The 14,976-nt window shown below is 40.6% G+C and overlaps 2 protein-coding genes across 3 annotated transcripts in view; one reads left to right on the plus strand and one right to left on the minus strand.

Moving 5' to 3' along the window:
• The window catches only part of LOC118429053 (dimethylaniline monooxygenase [N-oxide-forming] 2-like), a 16,193-nt gene extending 12,001 nt beyond the window's left edge, over positions 1–4,192 (plus strand). For both annotated transcript variants that reach the window (XM_035839396.1, XM_035839395.1), the window contains exons 8-10: positions 542–690; positions 1,384–1,479; positions 2,063–4,192. In XM_035839396.1, coding sequence (XP_035695289.1) covers positions 542–690; positions 1,384–1,479; positions 2,063–2,389 — 572 coding nt within the window. In that variant the 3' untranslated portion in view covers positions 2,390–4,192. The remainder of the gene's footprint in view (positions 1–541; positions 691–1,383; positions 1,480–2,062) is intronic.
• Positions 4,193–4,293: 101 nt separating this feature from the next.
• Positions 4,294–14,387, minus strand: LOC118429054 (4-aminobutyrate aminotransferase, mitochondrial-like). The gene is made up of 15 exons (XM_035839397.1): positions 13,718–14,387; positions 11,474–11,583; positions 11,086–11,115; positions 10,696–10,813; positions 10,453–10,502; positions 10,020–10,100; positions 9,590–9,682; positions 9,339–9,401; positions 9,113–9,176; positions 8,552–8,700; positions 8,005–8,142; positions 7,131–7,298; positions 6,526–6,672; positions 6,014–6,125; positions 4,294–5,529 (listed from the first exon to the last, which is right to left on the minus strand). Exons 1-15 carry the CDS (start codon positions 13,767–13,769, stop codon positions 5,402–5,404), a joined length of 1,503 nt encoding a protein of 500 aa, XP_035695290.1. The 5' UTR covers positions 13,770–14,387; the 3' UTR covers positions 4,294–5,401.
• Between the last annotated feature and the right edge of the window lie 589 nt (positions 14,388–14,976).

Genomic DNA, 14,976 nt, shown 5'->3' on the forward strand with positions numbered 1-14,976 from the left:
CTGTATTTTGTCATAGAAAAAAAAATAATATCAGAGGTAATAAAATGATGACGTCATCAATTCGGCCAAAATAATGTCAGATTTAGAATTCTCTAATGCCCATCTATCAACATTCGTTACGGCTCCATTCTTTCTTAATTTATTAATAAGAAAACAGTGGAAGGTCAAAATGCCAATTTAGCCAACCGAGATACCTTAACCTCCCTGAGTTGAATGCTTCATCAGATCAGTAAAACCTCTTCTGTGCATTCGCTGTAGAATTTAACTTCCTCATTCGCCGTGCACTTTGCTGCGGTATGCCACATTTATTTTAGGTCAGGAATGCCCCAAACCCGTACAAATACGGGACTAATATACAGGCATCATTATGATAATGTATGTGCAGTCTGTACATATATAAGCTCAGCAGGACTTAAGATACCCTCTATGCAATGTGGTTTGACAGGCGGTTAATACTTTTCTCTGACTACAGACTAATGAGAATACAACGGTTCCCTACATTCCGTACCTGCCTATCCTGACCATAGCATATATTCTGCAGGCGATGTGGGAGATCTGGAGCTGTACAAGATGATGTTCCCCGCCCGCCTGCCCCACTCCAGCCTGGCTGTTATAGGCTGTGTGGGGACCATAGGGCCCATCTTTCCCGTACTGGAGATCCAGTCGAGATGGGCTGCACTAGTGTTGTCAGTGAGTACACAACTTTTGTTTCACAATACTGAAACGCATCTCACTGCACTTCTTGGGCCACCGGTGCGGCACTGCGGGGTTCTTTCACTGCGGTACTGTTTTGATATGTTCGCCGATTTTCTTATGGTTGTCCGTGACAAGTAGTCACAAACCAATGAAGATATCTCTAGAGGGCAACCTGGAACAGATTCGGCCTGTTTTCGCTGCAATGGATTTCTGAAAATATTAAGTAGATGGCCAATTTACTACTAATACATTCATTTGTTCAGCTGACATACATGACAATGTATGATTAATGTACAGACAGGGTTGCCCAACTAGTTCCGGCTATCATCAGGCGTCAGAGTTTGAAGACTATACAAAAGAGTACATACAAATATACTACAAAACTGCATATCAATATTTACCATACATCAAGTTACCTAAACATAAGAATCCTAGAGTTTTGTCAATTGAGGTAGTGCTCTACATATCATTCGTACTTTTTTTATTCAGCTAATTACACCTGAGAAGATTTAAAAGTCTTTGGAGGCAATATATAAGCCCAGTTTGTTGAAGTACAATACGACAAAAACACTTATTCCTTCACAAATGTTTAGTGAGAGCATTTATCTAATGGTGTTTGATGTATTGTAGTCCGCATAAACTGCAATCATTGCGTCATTTTTGTCCGTTCTTGTTTTCCTACCACAGGGGCGTTGTAAACTCCCCGATCCACAGTCTATGCAAGAGTGGCTTCGCAGCAACAGAGAAAAGTGTAAAAGCAAGATTGGGCGTGTCTCTTTGATGGTAAGCCATACTTTGTCATCTTTGCAATGAATTACCAAATGTTTACATTTCCTCCATGTATGAAGGCTTTGTTTTGGGCGTGTCTGTTTGTTATGTTGGTGTGTGTCCGTAGTTATTTGAATACGCTCTGTCAGTAGAGTGGCAGGAAGTGAGTGAATGGGAAGATGGCGTCACCGCAGAGGTCAGAGTTGAGGTAGTGCCAGGGTTACTACTAGCATCAGACAGTCCAGGTCAAATGGTCAATGTCAACATACATCGACGTGGTCAATGGAACAGTTTACTAATTCACGAGGAGGTATTGGTTTTGGTCCCATATGGTATGTTTGCCGTAGACAGCTAATCCATAGGCAAATGTAATGAAAACCTTGATTAAACCATAATTAATGTGTCCTACCGAGACATACGTGAAACTCTTTTTAAAAAGTCTACGACCACTTTTTGGTGTTGTGTTTTTTTTACCTTTTCGTCAATCCATTGTACTAGTAATCTATTGCTCATGTTTATTGTGTGGTAACTCTCATATTCCTTTGCTTATAGAACCTCACTACATCTTTATTAACAACTTTATTCCTCTGCCCCGCAGGTGTGTACCCTACCGTACTGTGAGGACATCGCTCAAGAGATGGGCGTCAGGCCGAGTTTCTGGCAGCTCCTCCTCCGTGACCCTTACCTCGCCTACCTGGTCTACTTCGGCCCGGCCTTCCCCACGCACTACCGCCTGGTGGGTCCGCACCGCTGGGCTGGGGCCGCCAGGCACGCTAAGCTAGCTGTAGACAACACTTACTCTGCGACGAAAAAATCTGCACAGAAACCCGAGCACTGCTTCAGCACGAAGGTCACCATCGTTAAAGTCATGTTCACATCTCTTTGCGTGATTGCACTTGGCATTGTCATAGGGATTAGCTATTGATACTCCAATGGCCATTCGGTGAAGCACAGTTGATATCCAAAGCACAATTCCTTTATTCCTTTTGAAAGGAATAAAGGAAAGGAATTCGGTGAAGCACAGTTGATATGAATAAGGTAGGATGGGCCAAACATTTACATTACACAGTAGCATGGAAAAGGGGAAGTAGTTTAGGGTTTGGGTCAGGGAATGCTTCATCGATCAGCAGAATTCTATTTTATATTTCACAAAGGGATATAGTTGTAACGTTACCCAATAGTGATTCTATTGGACAAAAGCAAATGTCAATGTTTCTCTGTAACCCCGGGTAAGTTTATTCTATGTGGCTGCTGTAGGCTGAAAGGTGGAAACTGAACTAGTATTGATAGAATTCGGATAAAAGCACGAGGTATGATATTCTGCTCAGTGTATACGTTAACCATTAGGTATCCAGGTATCACCATGTTCTATATGCTGGCTAGGCATTACAATAACGAGGGTGTAATATATATACATGTGTGCTAGTAACACCATTTTCTGTATGGTGTCATTGGCATGGTAAGATGGATATAATTGTTCTGTACTGGAACCATGCCCCCCTCCCCCATCTGTACCAGATGTTATGTTTAACTAAACGTTCACAAATGTGTGGTAAGTGACATTCCACATATTGTAACTTATAATGAGGGGTATATATTTCACTGATTGAGGTAATTGAGGTGATGTTACCATGATATGTAATCATTACCACACTTTTGTTTTTTGAATCTGCATTCCGTCATGGTGTACGTACTGAACATTTCTGCAATTCATGTAACGTTACATTACAAAAATGCACCTTTGATGATTCCTTTCAACTGGCATACTTTTTACGGTTGTTTATGGAGACATAATTTTAGACCTTATTGTATATTTGCAGAAAGCTTACTAGCACATTGATATTGGGCAGCATATTTGTACTCAATGTGTGTTTGTTTGAACTAATTTTAGTTATCTATACAATGTTACATTTTGTCGACGTATAGAACGAAAACTAGCACATCACGAATTTTACGATGACAGGTTGTTAGAGGTTTACATGGGAGGATAGGTAAACCATGGGAACTGGTTAGTGCTAGCATGGGCAAGGCTTTACTGCGGTAAGGATTGTATATTGAGGTAGTTTCGAGTTAACATGGGACATGCAGGCTGCAATGGGTACAATATGATGCTAAATGAGCACAAAAATCATATAGTGAACATTTGGCTGGAAATTTGATCAGAAATGACATTTCTAAGCAGAACAGGTTAGTTGTATGTAAGGCGTGAAAATTCTTTATCAGTATACATAGCATGGTGTTTGTGTTTGTTGAATTTGAAATTAACTTCTATGAAGAGTGTGGAAACTTAACTATGATAATCATAAAATTTATTGATAGAGATTCTTATTTTTCTCTTCTGATTGTAATTCTAGCTTTTCAGTTTAGAAAATGATTATGGTATGTATGCAGAAATTATAAAGTTTGCAGGTAGCCCTTTGTTGGTAACTAGGTTTAGAAAATGTCAATCAAAGTGTGATACTAACTTTGTTACAAAGTTATTCCGTATTGTTAATGTACCTGAGTCAAAAGTGTTACGGCGAACAGAACCATGCTAGTTATGTTTGTCTCTCTGTGGACGTTTTAATCACAGAACAGTACAGATTACTGTGCTTGTACGTACTTATATGGAGGTTATGTGACACCTTTTAAATCGGTTACAACCGAGATATGAGCTCTGCATCTGAATTCCACCTCACGCTTGAGTGAAGATTGAATGTCATCTGAATAAAAATTGACCTTTTCACAATCATTGTTATTTTGTGTATTTCTGTGTAGAAGTGAGGTTTTACCCAATCATACTAAGTCTGTATTGTAAGACATACATGTCTATACATATATTGTATGCATAAAATGGGTATGAAGTACTGTAGATGGATACCATTGAATACTCATTGCGTATCATTATATTACATACTACGTGATCTTCAATGGTTGTAACTTGGACGAGTATTGTTACAGTAGTTGTACCACTTCCTAGTGCTACATATTTTACATAAGGGTTGATTAAGTTATCGTGAGGGGCACAGTAACAAGGTGGGTTGGTAGTACACATAGTGTACAATATATACTTTTCAGTGTTGGCACAGTTATATAAAGTATATACGTATATACGTAAACATCTCCTACGTATACATTACATGGTCCAGGTATGCTTCGCAACCCCGTGTTTCGGTCTCATTTTTGATACGTCAATACAGGTATACTTTTATATTCTATTAGTAATATGGCACTTACGTGTACAAGTTGTACGAACAATTCAAGTTAATGGTTTGGTAGATACTTTTTCTTCCGACGTAGTGAACGTACACATGTTATGTCTTTGCTGATGATTGAAGGTTGACGCAACTGTAGTTAGAAGGCCATCTTTTTGATATGTGATTCTTTAAAAGAATTCAAAAAAAAGGAATTTCGGGTTACTGCAAGCAAATTTTATGGATGACGTCCCCTTTAGAATTAAAAGCTAGCGTGCTAAAACGTTGGCAAAAACAATATGCCTACACATTTGTCAAATTCAGAGGCCCCCCAAGTTGCCTTCTTTACGAAATCTAAGTTGTCAGGACGGTTGAACGAATGACTAAACACACTGTATATACTAGAATTTCAAGTTTGTTCTGTTATATCTTCTTTAACTTTGGAATTAACTTTCTAATTATACGGCGTTCACGACATACATGTGCTCATTTTGGAGCTGCTCTGTACGGTTTACAGTATAGTTGAAAACGTTTTGTTTTATTTTTGGAAAAGGCCGAAAAGTGATGGACTCGCGGATGTCATCCACATAATCAAATCAACAAGGCCTAATTACATCACAGCTGCAGCTATATCTCATCTCAGAAACCCAATCCCTGCATTTAGGGCTATGCTACATACAGCTAGCTGATAAAGGTGGTTCTGACTTCCTAGAAGTTGACACTGAATCATCTACAGCAGAATCATCCATCCCGGCCCGCTCCTTTCATCGGAAGTTCCCCTGAGATAACACGTCGTTGAAGATGTCTAAGAACATCTCGGCGTGATGAGGCTGGAAGATGAGCGCAGGTCGGCACCTGATGGTCCTCTCTCCACAGCCGCCTGCCTGGACTCCTGTTAAACACACAAATGTCCGTTCTACTGGTTGGATCTTCATGACTAAATGTACATCTTTGACACGCACGACCTCGTGCTAAACAATTGGCTCGTGGGGAAATTTTACGAGTGATAAACCGCCGTAACTTTCGGAATCGGAGAGCTAGGTGGGAGAAATTTCTATTGTACTTTGTAATATTTGTATTACAGACATTGGGAACATTGAATCATGTACAACATAGACATTTCTGTTGCTTCAGAAAAGTGCATTGAATATGTCTAGCAGGCCAGGGCAATTAGAGACATTGTCAAGTGAGAAGAGTGGAATTGGTCTGGGCAACCGCCCGTGATGATTATGAAGTGACGTGGGCCTGCCTAATTATTGCTGTCCACCGCGGTCAAAATAGGTAGCTTTGACTTAATTTGGTTATTTAAAAATGTGCGACATGTGTTATATCATAGTGCAGGATTGGAACCCATATAAAAAACCTTGTCAACCTACCTTTGTTTCGGAGGGCCCGAATGACCTTGTTTCTGATTGTTTCTGTTGGACAGTCCACCGCACAGAAGCTGCCCTGTCCACGGGTCCCGTCCAAGATGTCCGGGTATTTACTCTGATTGGAGGTCGGGATGATATTCAGTCAGCTCTATGCTATGCACACTTATTTGCCTACAATATCATAGATTCAATAAACCTATGTATACAAAATATGAGATTCAAAACATAGGAAAAAATGATTCAACTAAGCTAACGGCACACTTCCAAATCGGTGCCGGTGCCCGGCAGTGCTGTTTGTGGAATCGAAAAATAGAAATGTATTTTTTTACGTAGAAATATATTTTCAAAATTACGTAAAAATATACACAAACAATTCCAACGACTATTATCTTTAAGTCTTGTGTAGGGTGGTGTCTTTTATATTATACTTTTCGTTTCCGAAAGCTGCCTGTCCGGGCCCCGGATTGGAAATGGGAGCGAGTTTATAACTATAATAATACTGACGACAACCCTACCTCCAATGTCCGAAGACCCTCCATAAGAACGTCCCCAGTCTCACGCATGTTGTCTAACAGTCTGTCCTCTTCTATCACCCGGATGACGGCCTCCAGGAGTACCAGTTTGGCTGGGTCGCCTACCCACGTGTTGATGATACGGTATCCCTGGGGAGGACAGTTATGATGGGGATAATCAACTTTTTACTAAAGAGTTTAAAACTTGGCATTTCGGTGATAACTTTTTTGTAATACCACCATGCCCTTTCGGTAAAGATGTACCAAGACACTGTTTCAATATTTGAAGTGAAACAATGAATGTCAATCAATCAACCAACTAACCAACCAACCAGTTATCTACTGGTCTCAACTGCGGATGCATGTCGGCTGTAAGCATCTTTCTCAAGGTAAGTTGACAATTCTTATGAGTTCCAATCCTACACGTATATGTACACATATATAACTGTGGCACATTTCCATAAAACAGATTCAACTATTTTGTGATGTGTGAAATCTATAATTGAAGTACTGTACAAGCAATGTAGGACAAGCCATAAGGTTATGGTTTAAGACGTTTAACAAATTTGTGGACTTGTAGATTTAAAGAGAAGGTGGTCCATGCATACCCCCTGTGGCCGAAACTCCTCCTTGTAGTAATATCCGCCGATCAGCATCTTCTTGGCGAAGGTGACGAAGTCCGGCGGTTCCTCCAGCCCCCAGTGCTCGTGTGCCCACATCCTGCCTGTCAGGCCTACTCCTGTCTGAACCTCGTCCACTATCATAGCTGCATCGTTCTGGGGGTTTATCATCGTATACGAGTTTGTATTAGGTCAATGAATTTTCAAATACACGTACAACTCTATACAACTGGATAAAAACGGAGATTTTCTTCCGGACGTTTCGAGTGACATCCATCACTCTTTTCCTGCGTCACTAGAATGAACTGACAGAAACAATTTAAAACACGTACATCTAACTAGAACAACCAGTTGAACATGCAAGGGTCAATGATTATAGCAGAAACAGGTGCTTAGTGTCGCCAAAATGAAAACTTTGAGATCTAGGGATGTTGCTCGTAGACATGAGAAAAAATTTGTATGTACAAAATGACTAATAAACTGTTGGGCGAAACAACTACATGTACTAAGTATCTAATACCTGCTAGGAAAAGAACAAGACATATTCGTGCCTTCAGTAACCAGAATTAGCAAACTACTATCGAAGTGATCAAAAACGAGTATTTTCCCTAACCTATTGTAGAACGCGTTGCCACCAAGTACATGTACATTAGGAGTATCCTAACTAGATTGCAACGCTTGCAGCTAGATGTTTAAAGCTTAGGTTTGGCAGCTGCTACCACGCGGTGTGGCCGCAAAGCTGGTGTGTTATACCAAAGGTTGGTTATACAGATTATGCAAAGATACATACAGAAAAAGATAAAGTCCTCTGACGTCTTCAACAATAATAATAGAAATCTCCAAGGAATAAATGCATCCGTACGTCTTTCGCTATCCTCTGCAGCTGTCTGAAGAAGGTGTTGGAGGCGTGATGATCACCTCCCTCTGCCTGGATGGGCTCCACCACTAGCCCTGCCACGGGTTGGCCGGTCGTCTTAGACTCCACTATTATCTTCCACACCTGCAGTGGAATATGTCACTCATGTTAAACAGAGCGTTGATTTGTTGTCAAAACACATATTTAAATGCCTAAGCGTAAGCATGACTTTTGCTGCTTTATTTTCCATTTTGGACAGTATTTGAATAATCTACAAAAGGCATAAAGGGCATTGTCCTACCGAGACTTTTGTTTGTTTTGCATACCGCCTTATGGCATAACAGACCAGGCCTTTACTGAACAGCACAAGCTGCATCTCCGGACAGACGTATTCGAACCACTCACATCGGGAAGGACCTCTACTCTTACGGTGTGATGGGTTCTTTAACGTGCTCAAGATGTAGCTCAATGGTCAGTAGACATGATGCTATCATTCTCTACTACTCGGACTAGATATCCTTTGTTTCTCCCACTATAGAAAACAAAAGCTTACTGCATCAAGGCACCTCTCCTCCTCCCGTCTGTTCTCCTCCGTGTACAGCTCCAGCGGGTACCTGAGCTGAGGGAACGGCGCCACCGGCCACACAAGGGACGGGATGTCAACCTTCTGTATCGGCTTGGAATGGGACGTGGCGAGGCAACCTGTGGTACGTACACATGCCTAAACAAGTCGGAAACCTCTTGAAACTATACGTTACTGGGCAAAAATCGTAAAACGAAATTTAGATGAAAACACGTGTCTGCCCAGAACTACGTCAAAAATTTCCTATACATGACAGAACGCATGGACAGGTCGATTTGTAAAGTTTGCGAGGATGCTGTGAGTAGAAGATAAACGTAGAGCTTTAGAGGACCGGAAGGAATGGAGAGAAAGAGTCAAGAACATCCTAGCGACTAGCTCGACCAGGTGATGATCTGAACTTGGAATTAAATCTCACACCAAAATATCCGCCTAAATCGTAAGGTCTGATAATTTCGTCTTTTGTAACGCACAGCGGATTTGTTTATCGTAAAGGATGTATGTCATTGAAACGTTGTCTTGCTTATAACATACCTAGGGTTCTTCCGTGAAAGCCTCCTTTGAAAGACAGAATAGAGAGCTTGGGGCTACCCGGTGGCTGTTTGGAAAACACGCAGTTGGTCAGTTTTACAAACTATGTATACGATCGGGAACTTTTGCTTCTTTGAGTTTAGAATTCGAAAGAATGCACAAAAATAACTGTGTTTCGAGACAAATGAGATGTAACGTTAATAACAATATCTTAGTGAGTTAAACTTACCATGTCCCGCATACATGACTCCAAGTCTTCTTTGGATGGCATGCTCCCACCGCGTTGCTTGGTCTGTCCAAAAAAGAAATCATGAATAGAATTATCCCCGACTGTTTCATAACGATTTATACGTTTCAAAATCTAAAAAAAGTACATAACACTGACAGTCCTGAAGAAAAACAAAATACTGACATAGACACTGCTCTACATTACGTTACGCTGTAAGATGGAATCATTTATATTAGACGGGATGTATTTACCCTATACCAAATGAAGACTGCTTTGTAAGCGTTCTCGTTTGCACACGTGCCGCACGCCATGGTCTGTACTTCCTTTAGTCCTGGTGGTGCTACCTGTGGAAAGCATGCAGACACAAATCTTCAATAATATCATAACCAGGCTACAGCTATAAAGATAAGGGAATGGGCATTTGAAACACCATATAAATCTGCTTTTAAAAGTATAAGATGCATGTCTATATCCTTGTATCAGTATTAATGCACATATCCTTTATTCACTAGAACACTGGTTATATAACGATAGAAAATATAATAATATACGATGATCAAGCTTTGCCGGTGATTTTTTTCATGAAATTGAAATTTGCGCGTAATAATGTAAGTGTAATGGCCTGATTGTCTTAAGCCAAGATCTAGATGATGTATAAATAAAACTGGAGAGAAACCTTACTCTCATCAGCACTTTCCCCATCTTGTCAGGAAAGTCCAGCGGTGGGAGGGTTCCTAACGATGGCCGGTTTATAAAGGTGCTCTGTAACAAAGCAAACAGTCGCTACGTGTTATAAACTTCTTGGTACGTTTGACCAATTGATGACGTCATGTATTCTCAAGATCACGTGTTGATAAGACCACGTGTCTATGACTCTCGCGAGTTTACGTTTTGAAGTGATTGGTAATGATCCTGAAGAAGGCGACAGTGATTGTTGAAAATTTGATCCATGCATACATTTGTGTTGGAGGAAAGTTTAGCATTGTACTATAGTCGCTGCATGTTGCTGTGAATAACTACAGTGCATTACATATTTTTAAAGAGAGACCATTTTAGAATGCTACTTCCAGCTTATATAATTAGATATGTATACATACGTGCCATGCATACTCACAAGATTGTTTACGTCGCGTAGAGCATTCACCAGTGCTGGGTGGTTGTAACCTATGGAAAAACAAAAGTGCATTTAATCTAAAACACGTTTTGCTTTTCACCAAAAACCTGGCAACTATCATTTGGAGCTGCAATACTCACATGAGAAATCCTGCTAGATACAATTTCGACTTCGTGCAATGGGCCTTCCAACGCTTGCAAACGACCCACCCTACGTGCTTAAAACTGAAGATTTCTCACTTACCCAATGGCAGAGACGAGATCTGTGTGTAGATGTCCAGCAATCTATTGCCGTCTGCGTCCATCAACCAGTTTCCTCTGCTGCGCTCATAGTCACAGAAGAACTGCACAGCTTCGGTATTCTTTGTAGGAAAAACATGCAAACAAATGGATAGTATATACTTTTGAAAGTATTCATTTACATCTAGGTGTACAATATTGTGTTTATAGGCAATGCTTTTGTCGATTCGAGTATTTAATACAGTTGCACAACAGCCTCTGCAAGGAGCCGTACACTGTTTTCTTTGTTAGCAATCTTACGCTCACATAGGATTGTTGATGCGATGGTATGGCAACAGATGTTACTAATGCATAAGTCAGTCTCTGTCTATTGACGGTTAAAGTTTGAACAAACCTGTATCTTGTCCAAGTGCATCAGCAATGCCTACAGATAAGACAACACGGAGGCAAACTTTAGATCCGCGTAAGGCTCAGTGAATTCAATAAAAACATTACCGTTACTTCATGCGTTTTGTTGATTATCTATATGATCGATGTCAGTCAATTCTAACGTTTTTATTCAGTGAATGGCAATGTTCCTTCACCCCATTTCAGTTTCTATTTATGTTTCTCCAAAGCGTTAATCTTTAACATGGATTCTCTAACCCATTACCAAGATAATAGTCTTTCCGTTATCTAGCTCTGCTAGCCTGATGGGACATACAGTTAGATTGATGAGCTGATCGACCGTGTCTATAATCTAGATGATCGTTCACTGCCAGAAAGTTCCTTTCATGGCGCACCTTTGAGCGTGGTCCCGGGATTTCTGTCTTTACGATTGGTCGATCGTAGTCGTAATGATCGGGTAGCAGCTTGCGCCGGGCTGCATTAGTCGACAGGCACCTCCCAAAAACTGAAGTCATAGAAAGCATTCTATTACAACAATTGTAGGTACATGTGCATAAGAATACAAATCGTAAGTTACAATAAAGTATCATTCAGACCAGATATACAAGATCAAAAACTTGGTGGGAACTAAAAGTATCACACGAGGTACACCCACAAGAAGTTGTCCAGTCACATGGGAGGTAATGTACATGAAATGTTTTGAAAGTGTCTCCAACAACTTAATTTTAAAAGCTACATTACCGGACAGATAAGTACCTCGAGCTCTAATACAATGAAGAATGGGACCCAACTTATTAGGAAACTCTGAAGGGAGGCGTTGCAATGGCGTCCACACATTTTTTGATGACGGTTCTGTCTCATAATTTTCCCGCACTAACGCACAGAGGAAGAGCTGTTATCAAGACACTAAGTGCAGTTTTCTAAACCTTTTTAATGAGACACTAAATTCAAAATATTGCCTGACTTGAAGGTTGGCAAATGATATATGATAGCACAAGAGACATGTAAATGCTGCAAATTGTAGTTTGGTATTATTAAACTATGGAGAGAATCAACGAGTCTTACACACTTGATTGCAACACACAAACCACGCATAAGACGACACAATATTTTGTTATCGTTGAACATCAAACGAAGACAACTTTTTTGGGGTAAGGTGAAAACATTCCAAAGGGGCTATCTTCTGTTGCCTCTATGATTACTTGTGTGTTGAACATGTCATGAAAATAGACAGATCTGTTTGTCAAATGTGCATCATTAGATCCTCCCAGAGGAAAGAATTCTTCACGAAGCTGTCGTCAACGCTAAAGGTCGGCATCAATCAAAGCAATGCCTGAAAGGTAGCGCTTAAGCGTTTGGCGCTTGGAAATGTATGAGTGTGCGAATTTTCTTGTCATGTGGAATCGCATATACGAAGACTGCATAACTAGCTGTTGCTACTGGCTGGTAAAATATCTGACTACAAATACATTTCAGAAATCTTGTCGTGTGTTTCGATGTTCACAAAACAGTATGTTGCTATTTAAAAGACGAACACAAGTCTCAAAACATAAATCTGTATATGTTCTTAATTTATGCTAGTCGTTTAAATCAGCATGATCTACCATTGCTCAGTGTGTCTTTGAATTAGGGACCATTGGAAATTCGAGATCTAACGGGAGCTGTCGCTACAGGAAAACGTGAATTGATATTGTGGTCGTACGCATACCTACAGGATGTACGTAATGCATAATGGTGTTGACGGTCCAGAATGACTGTACGCTGCACTTTTGGACTTTTCAGTATTCAGGGCAGCAACCGGGAGATTTCAGATGACGTGTTAACGTTTTTGCGCGAACCTTTAAGCTTTATCTACCAGAGACAATGCAGTAATGTGTATTTTTTGCTAAAAACTGTCAACATTCTTCAGTTTTTTTCGATAGGCCATCGTAAAGGCAGTTATCAAAAGGCATTTCATGCTGATATTTATCTGAAATTATTATTTTCCTACTATTTAATTTCGAGCATGAATTTAGAGTCATTTCTATGTTTAAGAGTGTAATGGTGTGTTTATGTATTTATCGTTTGAGCAGTGAGCTACAGGCAATAACAACGCGAGAAATGCTTAAGTTTTAAAGAGAAAAAAATACACGAAGTGGCGCATAGCAAATTTCACTTTCTCTGAATAATCATCTAACTTGTAAACGTTACACCTGCTAAAAGATGACGTCATGTTTATTTCGTGTAATACCCAGGATTGCCTGTTGTAATACGCCGTTACCCAGGACAGCCGTAGTGTCATATCACCAAACACACGGTATTCAAGATAGGACACTACTGTATTGTTGAATGTGCCTTGTGAACATACATCACTGTTATCAACCACACAAAGACCCAGTCTAGTCATATATTTACTAATACAGTAACAGGGACGTCGTAGAGCATGAATAGTAACATAGTTTTTTTTCGGTAGACAAGCGATTATATTTGCGATATCTGTAAACAGTGCTAGCACATGGTATTGGTAATTCTCGTTGACCTAGGCTCAAAGTAATCGGTTGCAACAATTAATTAGACTTCTTAAAAATGTAAGCTAATAATTAAGTATATAAAACCGTGATGTGAAGATGCAATAATTAGAATAATGTGACGTTACTTACAGTGCATCTGATGAAGCCTCCCCAGACGCCCTGTAGTCTTGACTGACCACATATCCAGTCATGCGCGAGTCGCCCGCGAGAGAAGCGTGGAGAACGAGTCTATTCCCGGAGTAGTGACTAGCTGCTGAAGAGATCGCGCTAGCTGAGAGTGGCTCCCTTATCAAACCCCTCAGCCGGCCCCCTACATAAACAGCGATCCGTCCGTGCCGACCGATTCCTTCTTATTCTCAACCAAAACACTACTTCAGTGTCAAGGCGTCAGCATTACTGACCGTACCGAACCCGCGCGATCACCGCTGGTTAGTCCCTGCCCTTGGTGCTGAAATCGCCTTCCCCGGGCCTCGCAGTCACGCCGTCATGCACACTACACCCGGTTATACAACAATCTGACGCAACAGTTCAGCGATAATGTTACCGGCTGTGTGTTAGATACGTGTACTCATCACACTTGTCTTCTACATACTGCCCGCCTGTCTTACTAATGCCGCCCCTTCGTCCTATCGGGTGCATATTCCGCCAGGATCCGGCCCAAACCGGTTGCGAGCGTGAAAATCGCGTTGATGTTGCCTAGCTTGTGGGGAATCAGACTGGAAATTGAGATGTGCACGGCCTTCAAAGTTGTGTAGTGCATGAATATTTACAGTGGGTGCATCACAACAGGTTTCTATATGTGCCATCATCCTATAAACAACACAACCAACCACTAAGGGTATTGTAAGTTGTCTCTGACAATTAATAAGCCTTGTACGCAGAGAAAAATCATATTCGCACTTAATAACTTAATAGCAAATCAAAAATTCTTGTAACGCTAGGGTAATAAATAGAAAAACATATGTATATTCGCAAACCCGAGTGTAGCGTTTTAAACAATCAGTATCAATACCAGCGCTTTCTGTCCATAGAACTATTTGTACAAAATCTTACAAGAGGCTTCTCTTTTTTATGGAAATAAAGGTAGTAGTTAAAATCCGACATTTTCCCGCCCAAACCTGACATACACTGCTGCAACGGTAGACAGAACTTGTATGCTACTGGAAGTCACTTGTCAACATGACTACAGACAAACGCTGGCATCATTTACACTAATCTTCTCATCATTCAATGACCATACCCTGGGTTTGCCTACAAAAGATTCCATCCCCACCAACTACTTACTAGTATCTATGCTGTACATGATGTTTATGATATAAGAACACTCATAGCTATGATGACTATATCATCACCCAGGCACTTAACGTTAATATCATGCACCAAAATGA

This window comes from Branchiostoma floridae, chromosome 13 (genome assembly GCF_000003815.2).
Source record: "Branchiostoma floridae strain S238N-H82 chromosome 13, Bfl_VNyyK, whole genome shotgun sequence".
NCBI lineage: Eukaryota > Metazoa > Chordata > Leptocardii > Amphioxiformes > Branchiostomatidae > Branchiostoma > Branchiostoma floridae.

Coding starts and splice junctions, on each gene's coding strand:
- LOC118429054 (XM_035839397.1), bottom strand. CDS start 13,769: ATGTGGTCAGTCAAGACTACAGGGCGTCTGGGGAGGCTTCATCAGATG. Junction 10,503..10,695: donor GATCTCGTCTCTGCCATTGG/GTAAGTGAGAAA, acceptor GTTTTTCCATAG/GTTACAACCACCCAGCACTG. Junction 8,701..9,112: donor CTTTCACGGAAGAACCCTAG/GTATGTTATAAG, acceptor TACGTACCACAG/GTTGCCTCGCCACGTCCCAT.